General features: G+C 37.5%; 1 protein-coding gene across 3 annotated transcripts in view; it reads left to right on the top strand.

Annotated features, from left to right (window-relative positions):
* The window catches only part of MYT1L (myelin transcription factor 1 like), a gene marked incomplete at both ends in the record, with an annotated part of 125,061 nt that overhangs the window by 15,672 nt on the left and 89,486 nt on the right, over positions 1 to 19,903 (top strand). For all 3 annotated transcript variants that reach the window (XM_082305632.1, XM_082305631.1, XM_082305633.1), the window contains one exon: positions 10,391 to 10,761. In XM_082305632.1, coding sequence (XP_082161758.1) covers positions 10,391 to 10,761 — 371 coding nt within the window. The remainder of the gene's footprint in view (positions 1 to 10,390; positions 10,762 to 19,903) is intronic.

Below are 19,903 nucleotides of genomic sequence, written 5' to 3'. Positions count from 1 at the left end.
TTTTGGTGCAGAGACCACTAAGAAAGAAAGCACCCTTAAAAATTAGTACGGAGGATAAACTTTCTGTTCCTTCATAATAATGTTTGTTAAATGCATATTAATAATGGTTAACATTTTTACCAAGGCACCAATTCTAGCTGCAGCTCCATAATGCAATGAAGTAGAGAGAATGCTGTCATTTCTGTTCTGTTTTAGAATAATCATGTTTTCTCTGTGTTAAGGAAAGGCACAATCTTTTTGCTTTTTTCCAAAATAGGAAGATTTAAACATCTCAATCCTCTAACAACCAGAATTTAGAATATTTCGCACTTGAATGACTCCTAACCAACCGTGCAACAAAGAATGGTATCCTGTAGCTTATGCTGGAGGTGAGAATCCAGTACATAAGCACTGAAGTGGGTGCAGCTTGTATCGCTTTGTTTTTGTCATTTTTTTCTGTAATTTCAGATGTTTACTGGTGACAGTCTTGTGTTAGAAGGCTGCTCCACAGTATTATTCCTTTCCATTGGTTATATTCTGTAGTCATTAGCTTTTTGGATCAAGCAAGATACTTATTGCTATAGTTACAGGAAAATTGGTGTATCGTATTTCTTAATTCTGTGCCATATATCTTTCTTAGTTAAAATTAAGTTGGGAGCCAGTGCTATTGTGTATCTATGTAGGGATGATGGAAAGAGTATTCGTGATAGGAATCAGTAGCTGATAGTCTCATTATAGTAGCCCTACATTAGCGATGCGATAAAATGACAGCGTACTCTATTACTCAATACTTAAGTACATGCTAGAATGATAGTTTGACCTGCTGTGTTGTTGTTAAATATGATCTATCGAGTCTGTGTCTAAGGGTGTTGATTCTACTAATATGTATCTAGCCTTGTTGTTAAATGATTGACAGTGTAACTGTATGAATTGCCTTTGATTTCCAGCAGTTTATTTCCCTTGCTTTTTGAATGCTTGAACTTCGCATGCTGAATTGCTTAAAAGCAATTACGTTTAAAATATTGGAATAGAAAGATTTCATATAATGTCCAAGACTCAAACAATGTGACTATGCAAAGATCTTTTGTAGCTGATAGATGCGCTCTTGTAATGTATTCTAACCCTTTCAAATTGCTGAATGATTGATAATGAACTTTTCCCATTTTATGATATCATGTTATCATGAAAAAAAAAAAAATTGGAAACGGCCCTGCCCTCTACCTGTAAACAGAGTTGTCATTACCACTGAGGCTGAAAACACAGGATACACACAAATATGGACCTCTTGGCAGCTCTAGATACTGCTTTGATTTAGCTCAGTGTAGCCAACCTCATTTTTGTCTGTATGTAGAAAAATAGAGTTGTTGGTTTTTTTTCCCAGTGTTTTTCTTCCAGTTTAGATTTCTGAAAGAAATGTGGATTTCAGGATTTTGAGTTAGTGCAGAAGTCAGTGTTCTTTGAGTTAGTGCAGAAGTCAGTGTTCTTTGAGTTAGTGCAGAAGTGGTCACTGGCTTTGCATGTTCCCATTTTTACATGTCTGGGTTACATCTAAATCAACATCGAAGTGTGCAGAATCAATAGCCACTTAGCAAAACTTGATTATATGCATTTCATCTAATGAATCAATATGAGTCATTAAACCTGTGCTCTTTGCACTATACTACTTTCTTTGATCAGTCCCTGTATTCAAGGGTCCGGCAACAAGACATAATCAATTGTGGCTTCCAGCTCTTGAACACATGGTTAAGTTGGGTATGTGCCATCCTAAGATTAGAGTGCAACTACAGCATTTGTCTGACATTGGATCATGCAAGTAGTCTTGAAAAGATAGCTAAGTGATAGGGAGGAGAATTATTCATGTTAAGTGACACAGCAGCTGTGGAAAGGAAAGAAGCAGGGTTTTGGTTTTCTCTTTATGAAAATATTGACTCTGCTATGTGTTATCTTTGTTGGGGATGGACATAAAATTAAAAAAAAAAAAAAAAACAAAACAAAACAAAAAACCAACAACACAAGAGAAAAAGGCTTGGATTTCTCCCACTTTTATCAGATTCCTTAGTGGTAGAAATAGAAGTTAATCATTAATTCCCTTTATTGTCAGTGGAGAGATAGGCAAAGTGTCTAAGAAAGGTGAGAAGAATTGCCTCCCAGGAGGTTCCAGTTTCTGTGCATTGACTTATGAAGGAAGCTTAACGTGACGTGTATAGACTTAGGTTTTAGAAGCCTAGGGGTAGGTGAGAGATGAACCCCATCCATGACATCATAAGTCATGGGGCAATCAGATATTATATTGATTTATTTACATAAATACTTCTGAATAATCTACAACTGCAGGGCATGTACTTTGCTAACCTGTGCTGCCACATAAGTTTTTAGTCTCATGATTTGTAACATTTATTTTTTACATCTTGCTTTAAATGAGCTCTCCAGGGCTGAAATTTTTCCTGTATATTTGCACAACACCTAGAAATACGTTACTGTGCCTCATTTTCCTTCACTGAACAGCTATGGGATTCAACCAATTAAACTTATTCGTTAAATGGGTTAATTATTGCAAAACTGAAAGTTTCCTTTCAGTTGTCGTGTCCCGAGAGCAGAGACTTTGGTGACAGGTGGAATGATCTCGCCAGCCAGAGGGCAGATTAGCGAGTAAGTTTGCCACTGTTCATCACAGTGTTCAGTTACACCAGTTTGGAGTCTCAGTGAATCGGGGTGGGGAGGTGCTTCACATTGGAGATGTATAGGATCCAATTAAATAAAAGAGCCTCACTTTGACTTAAGTTACTGTGAATGTATTGACTACATCAAAGCTACTCTGCTTTATTTTGTTTAAAAATATTTATTTCAATATTTGAATTTCAATATTTGAATTTCTAAAAAAGAATACTCAAGTTTTGAGCTGAATCATTTACTTCTGGCATATCATTCTATTCTCATGTTATTTGTTACTCCTAACCCATTTTGCAATGCTGTCTTTTAAAGACGCTAATTTTTTTTAGGGCTTACTTAGCTAAATAATGCTACACATGAGTAGATCTGCAGTATGTTTGTGGCTATTCATGTGTTTAAAAATGTTCTGAAGTGCAAAAGGATCAAGTTGGCTTTTAAAGCTCTGTGAAGAAAATATTACATCTTCTACCTTTATCTTTTGAGATCCAGCATGCTTCTGGGCACTTTTGTAATTTTTCTTACTGTTCCATAATGCAGTACACAAATATTTGAAACTCCAGAAGGAGAAAAGGGATAGAATGCTCTATATTTCACTCATTCCTATCAGTCAAGCTTGTACCTGTTCAGGTAAATTAATAGTTTTCACTAAACTGAAATACTATTGTATACATACCTGATCTGAAAAGTCAACAAACTTCTGTTCGGTACAAATAAATGAAGTAAAGATGGTGTGTTTTGACACTGCACACATAAAAGCACTTCCTGCTTATAATAATCTGATTTATTGAATCAGAAGCAGAAGCTCATGGGAAAGTCTGAAATACAGCAGAATTGTGGAGATGGGTTTAGCGTATTTTAAAAGGTATTAGTTACTTTTAATTATAGTTTAAATAGATAAAAACATAGTAGTTTGGCCCCACTTTTACAAAAATATTTAAGCATGTAAAATGTGGATGGGAATACAGATTTTCCAAAGCACTGGCTCTGGATTGGTGCCTAACTCCAACTGAGAAGACAGGGGTAAGGGCAGTCATTCTCTAAGTGGCCTTAGATACTATGGTGCTTGGCCATGCAATGGTTGCAAAAAGCATGCCAAATTCTGGAACAGTATTCAGGGCTCTGGCTTATTTGTCAGCAGGCTCCTGGAAAGCAGATTCGGGTAAGTTAGTCTTCTAGACTGGGATTCATAGCAGGCAGGTTGCCAGCACAGGGAATTTTAATCCAGCTGGTTGGAAGCACCAAAACCAGTGTGTCCTAGCTCTATCCTGTAGGCTGCAATTAGCCAACTTCATGAAATAAAAGCTCAAAAAATTCCATGTCCTTCTTGAACTTTGACTTGTTGCTCTTCCCATTTTCTTCTATAGCTTAGTGGTTAGAATACCCAGCAAAGTTCTTTACCTTTCACAGCCTGGGAAAGTTTGACTCAATACCTCTCATATTCTAGGATAATACACAGGCATTATGTGGGACTTTTGTGTCGTTGAAAAGATTCCTGACCAGTGTGGCTTAGAGAGCAAAAATAATTGCCCACAAAGAAGTTTGACTCTACTGCCTCAGTTATCACTGTCCACTGCGTTTGCTGCTCATTCCTGTAGTTATTTGACACACTTTAAGCACTAATTTAAATATGAATGGAAAATTGTCCTCAGCTGAAGGAGTTTGTTCTTGCAGTTGAGTAGGCAAATCGCTAGACTGAAGTCAATCTCTCTTTCTGAATTTGATTCTTTCATTCCTATCAATTCAATGGTCCAGCTTCAACAAGAGTGCTGCCAGCTCTTCCTCCTAACAGTGCATAGTCTGCTGGGAAGGGCATCCTCCTGGAGTGCAGGGAGTTCAAGCTGTAGGGTTTGGTGAAATCCAAATATTTATTTTCTGGTCAACTGCTATCAGTTGATAGTATCAGCCCTTTAAAGCTAAAAGTAGTCACTGCTTTGAGAGTGATTTAATAGGATGCAGTGTTATGCAAATTAATTAGGTTTACACATTCTTTGAAGATTGGATTTTTTAGAGGACTTATCTATCTGCAAAATGTCAGTTTTCTCAGTACCCTAAAAGTCTTCATCTGGAGATATGGACTTGGAAGTTATCATCTAGTCCAAAGCAAAAATAATACGGTATCCAGTGGGACAAGGGTAAGTGCCTTGGGAACTTTCTGCCTGAAGCCTTCAGCAGAAATTTGCTTCCAAGCAGTTTCTTCCTAATTTGCTGTCAACTGTATATGATAAAATTCCACCTCGGTGCCGCTTCAGATACTTAAGTGCTTCATTAAATGTTTTTGATAACCTCACTAGGTGTCTATATAGTAAATTTTTAGATTCTATTACCTACCAAATGTTTCGGATTTTTTAGATTCTATTACGTATTCTATTTAGATTCTATTACCTACCAAATGCTTTGGTTTATGTTAAATTAAATTCTCACATGAAATAAGAAAGAATGAGAGCACTGTTGCTGGGGACACTTTTTAGATTGAAAAAGCATTTTACAAGATCTTTCAAAGTACTAATGTGAAAAAAAAAAAGGAAAAAAAAGGTAACAATCCTCCAAGAAATAATATGATTCAGATTTAGGGCATAATATTGCCATCATCTTATTTTTCTTGACTTGGATCTTCTAGCACGAGGCTTCTGAAATAATAGATTCAATAGAAAAGAGATACAAATGAAAAAAGAAGGCTGGTAAACATAGCAGATGGGAATCACTTTATCTAAACTAGGTATTTAAAGTTGACTGAATCTTTATTAGTCACATAAGATCTCTTTCTTATTCATGTAGGTAAATAAGACACTCTAAGAGGGAAGTGTCCTCCAGACATAGGTGTCATGTCCCACCTTTGACGCGTGAGTTGACATATCATGGAGGGGAGAATATTAATCAGTAATCTGATTTAGAAAATCACTTGTATTTCTCTGGTCCTATACTATATATATTTAAAGAGATATGTTTAATTTTTACAGCTTAGAAATAATACCCATACTAATTATGTTGAAAATTATATTAGATTAGTAACAAAATATATTAAAAATCAAGAAGTTCAACTCTGAGAAAGAAATATGTTTTTCCTGAAGAAAGGTCCTACTGAATGTATCAGTGAGTAGCATCATATGTTTTTTAATGAAGAAAAATTGCATGAGAGTTAAAAAAATACCATCAATCATCTTCTAACTAAGGAGTATAAATTCATATATTATTTCTTCCATTTCTTCAATTATTAATGTCTATATGTCCTCTTGGAGCTTATCACTGTGAAATTCAACAACGTTCTCTCCACAAGAATTATTCATGACCGATTCCAAAAACCAGAGATGACTGAGACACACAGCAAAGCAGTGTGGAATATTCAAAAGTGGGTTTCAGGAAGCCCAAATATATATTCTGCTGAAAGCCAAGAGAGCTGAAGCGTGAGAGGAAAATAAGACAAACACAGCTGACCAGGGAAATACAGTAAGCAATAAAAGAACGGATAAAGGCATACAAGACAGATAAATCAATGGGGTCATCGCTTTGAGCAGGGATAAACAAGTCTAAAAAATAAGCAAATAAGGGGATGATCACAAAAGCCAAAATTGGAAATGGAGAGAAAATTGCAGAAGCTATAAGGCCAAACAATAACAGATTTCACAAATATACAAGGAACAAGAGGTCAGTGGGAGAGACTGTCGTCTCCGTATGTGGTCGGGAGGGGAAGCTAGTGGCAGAAGCTGCTGGGAAGCTGGCGCTGCCTTCCCCTCGGCGTGCTCGCTGGAGAGACCACAGGGAACCTGCCAGAAACAGAGAGAAGCATCCTGGAGGCAGAATCTGAAAAATTAATGAAACAAAGGATGAGAGCGGAACAGGTTAAGAAAGAAAAAGAAGAAAATAGGGCAGCTAAACAGTAGGCTTCAGGTCTGGTGGCCTGTTTCTCAGGTTTCTGAAGACTTGGATTTTTTTTAACTCTCTCGGACTATGAAGTCTATAGTACATGAGGTATATATAAGCTATATGAGGTATATAGTTGAAGAGCAGAAGGAAGTCAGTGCAAGACAGTATTTTAAAGATTTTATAAGAAAAACCCATGCAATGATAGCTTTATAAACTATAAAGCCAAGCACAGGCAAAACCAAATTCAGGGTTGTAGAGAAAATGGGCAGCACATTGGTACAAACTAATCAGGAAAGAGTTTACAAAAGCTGAGTTGGGGTTAACTAATATAACTGATTTCCTTGGAAAAAATGACATGTTTCCAAGTCCATAGTGCTGGACACAACCCTTAAAATATACAAATGTGTGTTTCTGTTAGTTGCTGATGTGTCTTCAATTTTAATTCTATGAGTAAAGACACTGAGAACAGATAAATAAAGTGAAAAACTAAAGTCAAATTCACAACTTTACTTGAATAGCTGAGTTGCAAATAGTTATTTAATGTGATTTATAAAAGCATCAAAGCTGATCAGGCAGCTAACTGGCATTGATTTCCATTGCCAGTTATGCATTTTCCAGGGGCCCTGAATCCCAAGTAATGTCTTAGATTCTCACAAACTTTATCAAATGTTGTGTAGAAAAGCATAAAGCCAAGAAAAAAAAGATGAAAGATGACCAAAAATGGCAATGACAACAATTTATTTCTACCTTTGACCAACAATTTGTTTATAGAAAGTCATACGGTTATACTTAGATGCCAAATACAAAAATTAAAAAGTTCAAAACAAAATAGATGTGTTTGTTATCCTACTGTGTTCTTCCCCAGTTCCCAGACGATTGTGAATTCCAAAGGGAATTGTTTCCGGGTATTACTAGATGAAAACTTCTGCAAGTATTCAGTGTTCTTAACTGAACAAAGATTGGGGCAGGTGGGCTTAATGTTCTGGCTTTAATGTGCCAAAATTCAAGTTTGCGTCATCTCCAGTGGCCAAAAATTTTCACAGTTTCACATCTACTGGTGCCCTTTAGCCTTGATGGTTTTAGCTCAGAGCTGCCTGAAGTGTCATCTTTACCTCTTACAGTGTTCTAAGAAGGTTATAATAAGAGGAAGAAATGAAATCCTGGGGATTGCTGCAGCTAAGCCTACTCACATCTTTGAAAACAAAGATCAGGATTTTGAGAAAACATCATTTAATGATAATGGCATTGAAGAAGCTATAGTGAGGGTAATATGCATCACAAAGAGAAGGAACAGAAATCAAGAAAGCAAGACACATGCATTCAATAAATGTTATCCTCTCTGATTAAATCCCATTGAACTGATATGCAAGTTTCTAAAAGCTGCCTGAGCCCCAGGCTGTGACCCACTCCTGTTTTCCAGGATGCAGCCTCTGTTAGGCACCTAAATGAAAGAGGTTCCTCCCTAATTATCTAGCCGTTTCCCTGGGCACTACACAGAGTCTGAAATTCCAATTCTGTGGAAAAATTCGCCTGCCTTCTCTCAGAGCTCCATATGGAGAGTTTAAACAGATGGCTCCTGAACCCCCATAGCACCAGGGGGAGTGCCAAAATAAACCTGGTATGGTCAGAACTCAACAAACAGTGCTTCCCTTTTGCCCTAGGTTTTAGGCACTGTCCAGACTGATGGAGATTGAATTCCTCTTTCTACTCTGACTGTGATGATGTGTGATATTTCCATGAAAATATGTCCCACCTTTCCTCTTGATTCTGAGCAGCTGGGTCCTGAACAAGAGGAAGACTCACAGGACAAGAGGCAGGACAATCATTTGGCAGCGAGCAGTAGTGGTGACCTAGGGACAAGGGTTTCCACGGTATTTATAGGTTTTACATCAAAGCATCTTTGGACAGAAACAAGTATAGTCCAAAGAGAAAACACCAGAAGCCTAGGCCTCCTCTTTTCCCAGGTTTAGGCCTCTTAAATTAGTGAAGATTTGGGCTTTTGCTTGCCTGCTGTGCATCAGATTGAGTTTCTTGCAGCCAGCTGCACAGGGGCTCACCTTCTAGAAGAGGATGCTCTTCCCCAGGATATGCCCCATGACCTGCTGGATGGAGCACGGTCCTGGGATCTGGAGGATGTAGGTCTATTCCCCCTCTAGCCTGCACCGTTAGGCCTCGACTTTGGTGTCGGTGTCTGGAAGCTATATCCTGTTAGGACTACTACCCCATACCCACTTCGAAATGAGGAGGATTGGAATCTGGCTAGATGGAGGTACTTAAAATTTATTCAGTATTTCTTAATAGTGTTAATGGAGGAAGGTGTTCAGTTTAGGCACACTAAGACTTTAAAGACACCTATAGTCCCTACACACAGAGAGAGGTGTCTGTATTATGCAGAGGTGGTCTTCCTTAGCAGGTCTTCATGATGAATTTGTGACTGTATACGTTCCTTAGATATGTGTGTGCCAGGCAGACAGAGTCTGCCTTCCTGTGAACAAGTGCTTTAAAATTTAGGTAAGACAATGGCTGAGTTAGGCACTTAAATAAAATGGTTAGGCACTTAAATAAAATGCTTGTTACCTAAGTAGCAGTGTAAGTTACTGGGTTGCATAGCTGCTGGGATGCAATTAAATCAGACCAAGATCAAGAGCATGAGATGCAAAGAGCACGTCTGTAGTACTAAATGCAGTGAAACCGTCTATTTTTCAGTGGTCTCTCAATAGAATATGAAGCATTATTAGAGTGGAATAAAATTATAAAGATCCTCGGTGTTTTCTAATTGGGAATAAAAGGAACAAAAATACAACATAAAAGAGGAAGTTATAAGTAGATATGCAGAAGGGGCTAGAATGAACAGCTTAAATGTCCCAAAACTAGTTAATCACAGGAAGGGGACTAAAAATTGATGTAACTTGAGTAGCATTTATAATCACACAATAAAAAAGTTCAAAGAGGAAATTCTTTAAACAAAAAGTAATTTGTGTGTGCAATCACTCTGTGTAGGAGGTTATAAGGGTTACACAAGGGTGATCACATTCAACAAACGCAGGTTATATGACCTTTGAGAAACAGGTGGCTACTCTGGTAGAAGACCAGAACTCTGAAATGCTATTTATGTTACAGTGCATTAAAATGATCAACGAGGAAGTGGTACGCAACTTCGAAAAGTTTGACTTCCTTCACTGACAAAGGATTTTGTTTATTGTTTGATTTTTTTCAATGTGAGAACACTTCCAACATTGGCCATGAAAACTGTTGGTTTCGGTTGTGTTGGAGAGCTTGCTTTCCCATTTTTCCAGCCTTGCAGCGTATAATGGAGCACAGCAGTGGAGAATTTAAGAGCAATTCGTCATTTATAATAATAACAACAAATGACAGTGTTAAGAATGTGGTGGTATTTTCATTATTTAAATAGCATTGAAACATATCTTAATTGCACATAATCAAAACCTTACTGACTATTACAAAATTATGAAGCATTGCTTTATTCCTGATTGTTGTACTGATAGCTAACAGGTTGGATGAGATTGCTGTTTCTTTAACTATTTTCATCTGCCTTAGAAAAGAGTGTAACGCACAGAAGAGAGAAAGGAATGAAAAGGAAAACCACATTTGTATTAGTTCTGTAACTGTTATGCTGGCATGTATGTGTGACACTTTCAGGCAAATAATAGTTTTTTGCAATTTCACAGGTGTTGTAAGTGTCCTTCCCCTTGGTCATTATTGCCTAAGCAGATTTTTAGTTTGAAAACATGCATTTTGAGAACAGCAGCTAATCATGGTGTAGAATTAGAATATATGACTAAATGACATGAGTTATACAATCTGATCTACAGAAATCTGCAGGATAGTATAATAATTTGCATCTTTTATTTTTGCACAGTGTTTATGGCTGTCCTTTGGCAAAAAAACGAAAAACACAAGATAAGCAACCCCAAGAACCAGCCCCCAAAAGAAAACCCTTTGTGGTTAAAGCAGACAACTCTTCGGTAGATGAGTGCTATGAAACTGATGGAACAGAGGAGATGGATGAAAAGGAAGAGGAAGAAGAGGAAGAGGATGAAGAAGAGGAGGAATATTCTGATGATAATGAGGAGCAAGGTGACGAGGAGGAGGATGATGAGGAGATAGATCGAGAAGAAGAAGAGGAGATCGAAGAGGAAGAAGAGGAGGATGAAGAGGAAGGTGAAGATGTGGAGGATGAAGAAGAGGAGGAAGAAGAGGAGGAGGAAGAAGAGGAGGAGGAGGAAGAACGTGGTAATAATCAGAGTATTAGTAAAAAGTAAACAATGTGTGTTTTCTGGGTTAATCTTCTAGTGTGGTGTGTGAGGATTTAGCTGTGTGGTTCTCATTAAAGCTAATGGAAGTCATGCAGTTAAATCTCTCTGCTCCACACTGAAAATATACCCCACTGTGTTCCCGTAACATTTATTTTAATAAGTCTGTCTTCCAAATATTTTTTAATACACCAGCACTCACATTTCAAACAAGGAGGGTGGAGGTGTGTTTGTGCTAAAAATACTTGCATAAAATATAATCCTCGTAGTGGATTAATGCATGCAGTTACCAGGAGAATATTCACGAAGGTACAAGCAAAGTATCAGCTACAGCTGGGTGCCTGTACTGATCATTTGCAAGTGTATTTGCTGGATCTGCTTATATAAAGTCAATGGTTGCCCACATAAATGCTGTCACAAGTTTGCAGATAATTTTTATGAGCAAAACTGGGCCTCTTCCCTTTGAAAATTTTGCCCCATACTTCCCTCTACTCCAAGAAACTATTCAGAATGAACTATTGTAATATACTTTGGTTCTTTGAGACTTGAATGCTGTGTACTTTAGTTGATTCTATTAAAAATACAGAGAGTGAGAGGTTTACATAGATAAAGTCCTTCTAAAATTCATATATTTTGGTTATCATACCATGGCAGAAATGCCATTTAGACAGACAGGTCACTGGCAGTAACCAAATTAATGTAGTAGCAATGTGATTAACCTATTCATCTTTCTCTTTTTTGGGATATTGGACTCTATATAACCAGTATTTTCAAAATACGTAATCAGTGTCCATTTACTCAAGAGTCCATATGCTGATGACAGACATCATAATGCACTGGGGTGAAATGAAAGAATCATGCAAAAATTAATGAGCTATCTAAAAAGTATTTTGTTCCCATTTCCAGGGAACACGTTTTTGGTTGGGTAGATTCACCTTTCTAACCAATAAAAATATAAGAAAAGCTTTCAGCACTCCTCAGTTGGATTCCTCTTAGGAACCAGGTATGAAAGTTGTATGACTTTTGTTTCAGCATTCTGTAAGGTCAGATCTTAAATCCTCTAGAAAGACTTTGGAAGTATTCTTTCCATTTGGGCAAGATGGTGGCCAGCTGGGTAGCTATAAGCATTTTCTCAGATATCTGAATCTGTAGCATTTCCTCAATTGCTTAAATTTGGCAACAAAATTGGTAGAGCATAAATTGCCAATCTTAAAAGTTATATGAGTTTGATGCAACAGGGAAGTCTTTTCCTTTTGCAGGGAACTCTGCTGTTTCAGAACCTGGAAGAGAAGCTGTTAGATCAGGCTGATGTGCAACTGCTATTGCTATCCTGATGAGCAAGTGCAGGATGTCTAGCAGTTTCTTTAAGAGATAATGGTGACTGAGTTTGTTGGTGCTTAGGTTATGGTGCAACTGCTTCTGTGATTTCAGCTGACATGAGAATCTTTGAATCTACACTATCAAAAATGATAAAAGGAAAAAAAAACTAAGCAAAACTCAAGAGCTCAAAAAAATTGCTTCTGGCAAGCCAGCAGGCTTGATGCTCAGTTTACTTTTACTGTCGTCATGAAACACAGTGGTTTACTTATTCCAACACAGTTACACATGCAGTTAGCGGTCCTAATCAATCTACAGAGGCTGACATTGCTTTTTGACTGCTTTCCTTCCATATATAGTAGGCTGTGGTTAAGAACTGCAAAAATTTTACAGAGGTACCTGTATTAGCTGCTCTGCATATTACATGGAATTAAAACTTACATAGGTCAAGTTTGTCTTAGGATCCCATGCTATTCCAGTAATAATACATATATACATTAATAAATATATATATGTTCTATGTCAAATATTAGTCATTAAGAAAAAATACTTATAAAATGGGAAAAGTGATAATAGAATTTTATAAGAAAAATATTTCATGATCATTTGAGAATCAACATAGTAATCACTATGCAACAATCCCGGTTAGAGAACAGCTGATTTACAAGAAAGAGTTACTAGCAATTAATGAGGAAGGTAGTATGGAGTTCCTTATGTCTATGCCAAGGAGTGGAGAGTGATAACAGTTCATTCTTGGTGAGGTCTAGAAGCTAATCAGTAAATCAGATTTTTTTAGATAGTTTATTTCCTATTGATTTCAGTAGGGATCCTGGCATTTCACTTTCTTCTACTCATAACATAAGCAGCTCTGGTGGAATTTGGACTGTTGATTTTCCAGGGAAACAAAGTGCAAAGTTAGGGGTTCTAAAACTACGTGGTCTGAATATGGCACTTGCCTTTATCTATTGACTATATGGGAAAATTAGGTCTGTCAGCTCTTAATTTAGTTGTCTCAGTCACTCACTGCTCACTACAATGTAGACACTGTAGTAAACCACCACCTACCTTTTAAGGCACCTTAGCAGGAAGTCTGAATGTGCCTTAGTGTTCTTATCCCTAGAAACTAAATGCAGAATTAGCCACTGGACACCAGGATGCCTGCACAGTTCTCATAAAAAGTTTTTGTTACTTGTGCTGTAGATTATAGCAGTTCAGAAAAATTCCATAAGTAACTATAGTCTCAGTGGACAAAACAGTTAAAATCATAAGTATTGGTGACAGAAGAATTCCATCAGCAAGTATAGGACTACAGAGCCAGCAATTAGTGGGGGGAAGGGAAGAGAGGAGGAAGGTTATCATTTCTTAGGCCAAATTCAGTTTTCTGTTAGAAAAGGGTAAATCCTGGGAAACTCAAGTACCTCACTGGTATCTCATTGCCCATACTTTTTGTTAAAAGAAAGTGAATTTTGGATGGGGTTCTCAGAGGATATAGATAATACACAGGTAATATAGGTACACTGTTCTTACTGAAAATATTTGGACATTCACTGAAACCATCTCGGCCTTTTTGAAAATCACATCTTTCTAGCCTCGTCATTGATAAACTAAAGGACTTGGAAAATACAGATGTATCCTAAAGAAACATTCGTACAAATCTCAAAATACCAGTTTAAAATAAAAAGAAAAAAAAAACCCTAAACTTTTTTAGATGAGTCCCAAATTCGGTGCTGGTATTTCTGTACACAATCCGTTGAACCAAAATTAATGCTTAAAATTCCCCAGCAGTGGCCGGCATATCCTCTTTAAATTTCCATTAAATGTACTGAATGTCTCTGAAAAACAGATATCTATCCATCTATCTATGAACAGACTTGAGAAGCCCTTATGTTCAGCACCACTACTAAAGGAAAGATGAATCTTTCGGATTTCCCTTATATCTCAGAAAGAAAGGGCAGATACATGACCTGTGTTATGATAACCTAACCTGCAAATTGCAATACAAATGGGAAGGAGTAAGAGAAAAGGCTACTTTTGGAGTTCCCCTTCTCTGTGGTGGCAACTGCTGAGAACCTTTGGATTGAAATCTGAAGGGTGCATTTGATTTGCAAGGCAAACCGAAGTACTTTCTCCTGAGAAGAGCTCGCTTCAGGTATTTGGGTCCCAAAGACTGTTTCACAAAGCTTTTCTGTTATAGAAAGAAATCTCCGTTGGAGGAGCTCCCGGAACAGATGTTCCAAGGCACCATTTAGCCCATTTCACATGAAGACATTCAAGATGGCTTGTACTCCAGGTATTTCATAATCTGCCAGGGGCAGGAGGAGTCAGGCTGATTCTAGACCTAAGGAAATTTGATACATCAATCAAATCCATTTCACAGATGATGCTACAAAAGCTATTGCAGTTTCCCAAGAGGTGAATTTTTAGGATGTATAAATCTTTTGGACACTCCCTTACATTTTCTAATAAACTCAAGGTAGCTGGCATATACAGTATAACAATATGTGTGGTACTGCACCTAATTTTTCAGGTGGACTATACTGCAAAAATAGCTGTAAAACATAGATAGCAGTGTATATTCAAAGGAGACATAATACAATTTTGAAAAATAAATAAAAGCTAGCACATGGATGTAGAGATAGATGTCCTACCTGTTTTCACATTTCTTTAGATTGTAGGATTGTTTTTAAAAATCTGCTAATATGTTTGGGTTTTTTCCCTTAACTTCCATGAACTCGACATAGACACATAGGCCCTCATAATTTGAAATCCGTCTTTCAGCTTTATTAAGGTTGTTAGTGCCCTCCGCTATTTTCCTGATGCCCTCATCAGATTGTTTCTGAAGCACTTATGTCCTCTAAGCAAGAGGAGATGCAAACACCAATCTAAAGGTGAAAGAAGCACATGTGCTGAGGAAACTGTGGTGGCACACAGCTTTCCAGCTGTGCTTGCCTCTGAAGATACTCTACAACTTGATAAAGACGACAGATCTATATTAGCAAGGTCGCCTATCCAGCCTGCTGACCCCTAATCATATTCATTCATTTAAACTATTAGCAGGAAAGTGGTCAGCTATTTGGTGATCACAGTAGGTGTGCAGTATTAATCAGAGCAGAGAGCTAGACTCACGTGTACCTTACAGGCAAAACAACTAAGAGAAAAAAATTATAGCCTTAAATTAAGAGGCCAGAAAGCATAATTTCACTGCTTAGGACAATGTACATGGAAAGAAGTGCATTTTCCAGGGCCAAAGAAGACTAAATAAATACCTGACAGTTTCACTACATGAAGCAGATCTTAACCCTTTGCTAATAAACTCTATTGCTGTATTGTTTCATGTCCCTCATAAAGGAAGATACCCCATGTTTAGGGTATCTCACCAATAACAACATGAAAAACAGAAAAAAATAAATAGAGCTGCAGCTGGGAGACATTTATCCTGGCCATTGTGTTGGTTTCCTCTGGATAAGAAGTTAAAGTTGCCTTTCTGGTCTAGTTATAAAGTGCTCGAGCCTGGGAGTGGTTGGGTCAAACCACAGCATAAGAACTGTTATTGGTACCTTCTTTCTGCATTGAAGATGCAAGCATGGATTGCAACATGTTCTGCTGTTTAGCTGTTTATATTGTTTCATATAGAGACATTCAGACTAAACAATTTCTCTGAAAATTTTTGTTGGAAATAGTGCGATTAAAAGATTTGGAGCAAGTAGTTCAGAGCTGGAAACCTCAAGGCTGGGGAGTAGGGTGGGGAAACAGCTAGCCAGTAAATACCCTATGGATACCTCTAGTTCTTGTGGAAAAAGTTCAGATCTATTTATTACAGTTGTTATGTGGTTGTGGTTGGTTGGGTGGTGGATTGCTTAAACATGACTGGGCGTTAGTTTAGTAAACTTTTGCTTGCTGCTGTGTTCCGTGCTCAAGGTGTTTACTGTTTACTGCTCATGGACAGTATAATTTGTTAAGAGCATTATTTAAACATTATTTTTGAATTCTCTAAAATGAGATTGGGCCTGATACTGAGCTTGTTTACATCAGGACAAATCAAGAATAAGTTTATGTCAATAGAGATACATTTACGTGAGGTCATGTTGCACATGTCATACCTAACTTTTCCTCCCCTTGAAGAACTACTTTGAAAGATTTCCTTCTATGTGAATGTTTAACTCAGAAGCTCAGTAAACCTTCTAGGCTGTGTCTAGAAACTTACATGTAACTTTAAGCAGTTAGTAGCCCTCTTCACTTTAACTTCCATGTTTAAAGTTAGGAATGTACTTAAGTATCCTTCTGATGTAGAGGTTTGCATATTTAGCTCCTTTCTTACAAATAAAAGGCCTTAAATGATAATGTGAAATATCTGATCCTTCAAGAGCAAATGATTCAATTATAGCTTTATGCAGTGTAAAGAAATTACTCACCTTTGATGAGACAGATTATAGATCTCTGCCATACACAACTTTTGTTGACGTAAGCAGAAATTCTGTAGAGGACAAGGAGTTCAGGATCTGAACTGGAGGCCTTAATAAAAGCATCATGGAACACATTCAGCACCACTTCTGATTTTAATGATGGTTCATCCTGAATCTCTTTTACATGGCATGGGGTTGCTTGCTTGTATTTTTAATTCACTAACCCTTTCCTTCCTTCTTAGCTGAACATGAGATGTTGGGCCCATTGTAATGTCAAATTGTTTCAGGGCTTATGTGTGACCGAACCTTTTTCTAGTCTTGCCAGAGCAGTGAGTCTGGAAAGGAACCATATATCTCAGCAGTGCTGCTTTGGATTCTCACAGATTGCAATCCTCAAGAAGAGGCTGCATAGAGGTTGCCTTTTCTGTATTTCTATCGCATCTTTCTGTCTGCAGATAAACGCTGAGTGGATCCTTGATTTTGCTTCTTTCATTTGTTGTCTGGCAAGATCATATAGTAAAATTAATTCTTTCTGGAATAAGACGGATTGGAGAAGAATTCAGAGCAAAAGTGCTGTAGCCTTAGAACTATGTTCCTATTCTCACTCAGATTCTCTGTAACCAGTTCATTACCAATGATCTGGTTTTGGCACAGCTGTGCCAAGAAGCTGGTTGCTTATGTGTTATAGTGCTTTAAAGAACCAATAGTGAACTCAACTATATAGCAGATCTTTGCATCCATATTTGCAAACATAATGACCTGATGTTGTAGAAAGTCTCACATCTGGGATATGGCACTTTTGGAAACATAGTCACAGGTTGTGCAAAACCGAACTCTTCATGTTTTCTCTTTGAATTCCTTTGCCTTTCACAGTGCTACTTCAAAGATTGCGTTGTCCACACTGTACTGCAGCTTACACAGAGACCACAGACTCTGTATGAATCCTTCTTGACACCACAGATGCAATGATTCTTAAAAATAAGTTTTGCTTGGTCAGTGTTACAGGTTCCTATTTTTCCTCTTCTGTTTAGAGTGCGGCTCTAAGGACAAATTTGCATCACCCTATTCATCACAATTCCCACCAGGCTTACAGTATTTGTCCTAAAAAAGAGTGAACACAAATGGCAGCTTTTCACCCTGAAAAGCAGAGAACCTTATATGGTAGCTGTAAGAATTAATTTTCCACTATTACAGTTCCTTCAGGAGACAGTAAAATGAAATAAAATTCCAGACTGGATTGATCATTTCTTCTGATCCATATCTATTCTCATGAATCAAATTTGTAGTCCTGGCAAATGCCTCAAGTCACAGAACTTTTGTTTAACTGAAATATATAAACAAAACCACTAACAAAGCATTCATTTGAAACAAAAGCATGGACATATAGTGAACATATATATTTAATATTGAATACTTTTTATTATGGAAGCATTTCATCCTCATTTTACAGGTCTCGGAACAATTCAGTTTTGTTCTTTTGTCACCTGTATCATATATGACATAGTCCTTTTATACCATAAGAGATACTTTCTCTTCTATGAATTAATGTATTTTACAGACATATTTTGAGAGCAGACTGTGGGAGCTACAATTAGCGAGCTGGACAGCAAGGAAGGCCAAGTCATTTAGCAGAAGACAAAGAGAACTAATGCTAGGAAAGAAACCACCTCAAGGAGTTTGGTAAAGGATGTTAAATAGTAATTAGGAAGGGCCACTGATGTGGTTATGGACTCAAGCTGGTTTTAGTCACTGTTGTTGAAATTCTCAGAATTATTTGGCACATAAAGGCTTCATGCACAAAGTACTGAAAATCGTCAGTCACTAACATCAAGCATGTCAAGTATCCATAACACCACAGTTGTTTTTTTTAATGTTGTTTTCCAAGGAATCTGTGGCAGATATTATATGCTCTGTGCAGTAAATATTACTGTTTTAGCAAAAATTTGCAGTGGCTCTGTAGGAGAAAGTTTTGCCAGTTAACAGGATTGACAGCTTAAGACTTAATGGGGGTTTATTAGGTGAACTCATCAATCTGATAGTTCTGTCATCCCAAAAGCTTAATTTTTCAGGCTATACTATTAATAGGAAGAGTAAGTAATAGTCGTGCTGTGACACTAAAGGAACTCCACAGAAGACCTGAATTTACAATTGCAAAAACAAACAAAGCAAGGAGGTATTTTCTTCCTTGTATTCCATAGACGTGGATTACTGATGGTAACAAGGGAAAGGTCTGTGTGGCATTAATACTTCTAGTCACCTAACACAGGAGTGTTTGCAAAGCTGCACAGGCCCATGTCAGGCTAGGATTATGTCTTTACATTTTCCAAAGCATATGTGGTGAGATTCCTTGCTTCATCATATACACTTTTAAGGCATGCTATGCAACTGCTTTTCTTCTGGTTTCTATTGTATCAAATGTATTTTACCAACTGCCTCAACTTATCATAGATGTTCTATATAAACAAGATGCTTCTGCTAAACAGTTTCTTGGACACCCTGTAAAGCACTGGACTGAAGTCTTTACAGAATAACCCTTAGCTGTCTTTTTATCATCTGCAATAATTAAAACATCATTCAGTTTAAAGGCTGGCATCCAAAGGAAAATTAAAAAATGTTTCTATTGCAATAGGTTGAATAAAACTGCCCTCAGATCATTAAGCATGAAATATATTTTTAAAAGTAACAGTAGAAATACAGAATGACAGATAATTATTACTAGACTCTTAGGAATAGAGCCAAAGTTGGACTTACAAAAAGTATACTAATGTTTATGTTAGAGTTTGTTTATTATCTAATGAGAGCAGTCTGTGGATGTCCTTCTCTGAAAATACAGCCAGAAGGGGCAACTTTTAAGTGAATAGAAACTGGAATCCTTTCTTGGGAGCCAAGGATCCTCCTGCATTTGGTGGAGCGAGATAAATGTTTCAGAATAGAATGAAGTGGCAATTCTGCCCCTATCTGTAACTCAGGTACCTGAGTTGAGCGTGAGAGGTGAGTCAGGAGTTGCCACATTTCCTTCTTCCCCAACACAGAAGGTTAGCAGCTAGACTGGAGACTGCTTTGCATAAGCAATGCTCTTATGCATTCTGATGAAGCTCTATCACACTCTAGAAAAAAAAAACTCAAGAACTGCAGTAGACCAAAGGGGGTCATTCTTCTGGGAAAGCGGGACATGCTGGGTTCCTGTCTTTGCTCCAAGGACACTCTAACCATCTTATGAATTGACTGCTTAATATTAGGTTACAAAATCAGTCCTGGGAGCAGGGATCAGACACTACATTTCTTTCTTTTAGGCAAGTGCCCTTGTATGATATGTACAATAAAGACAGTATATTTTTGCATGACCCAAATAGCATGGAAAAAAAAAAGATTATAGGTCTTAGACTACTCTTGTGCTTT

This window comes from Platalea leucorodia, assembly GCF_965183815.1.
Source record: "Platalea leucorodia genome assembly, chromosome: 3".
NCBI lineage: Eukaryota > Metazoa > Chordata > Aves > Pelecaniformes > Threskiornithidae > Platalea > Platalea leucorodia.
This window is presented reverse-complemented; position numbering and strand designations above follow the sequence as displayed.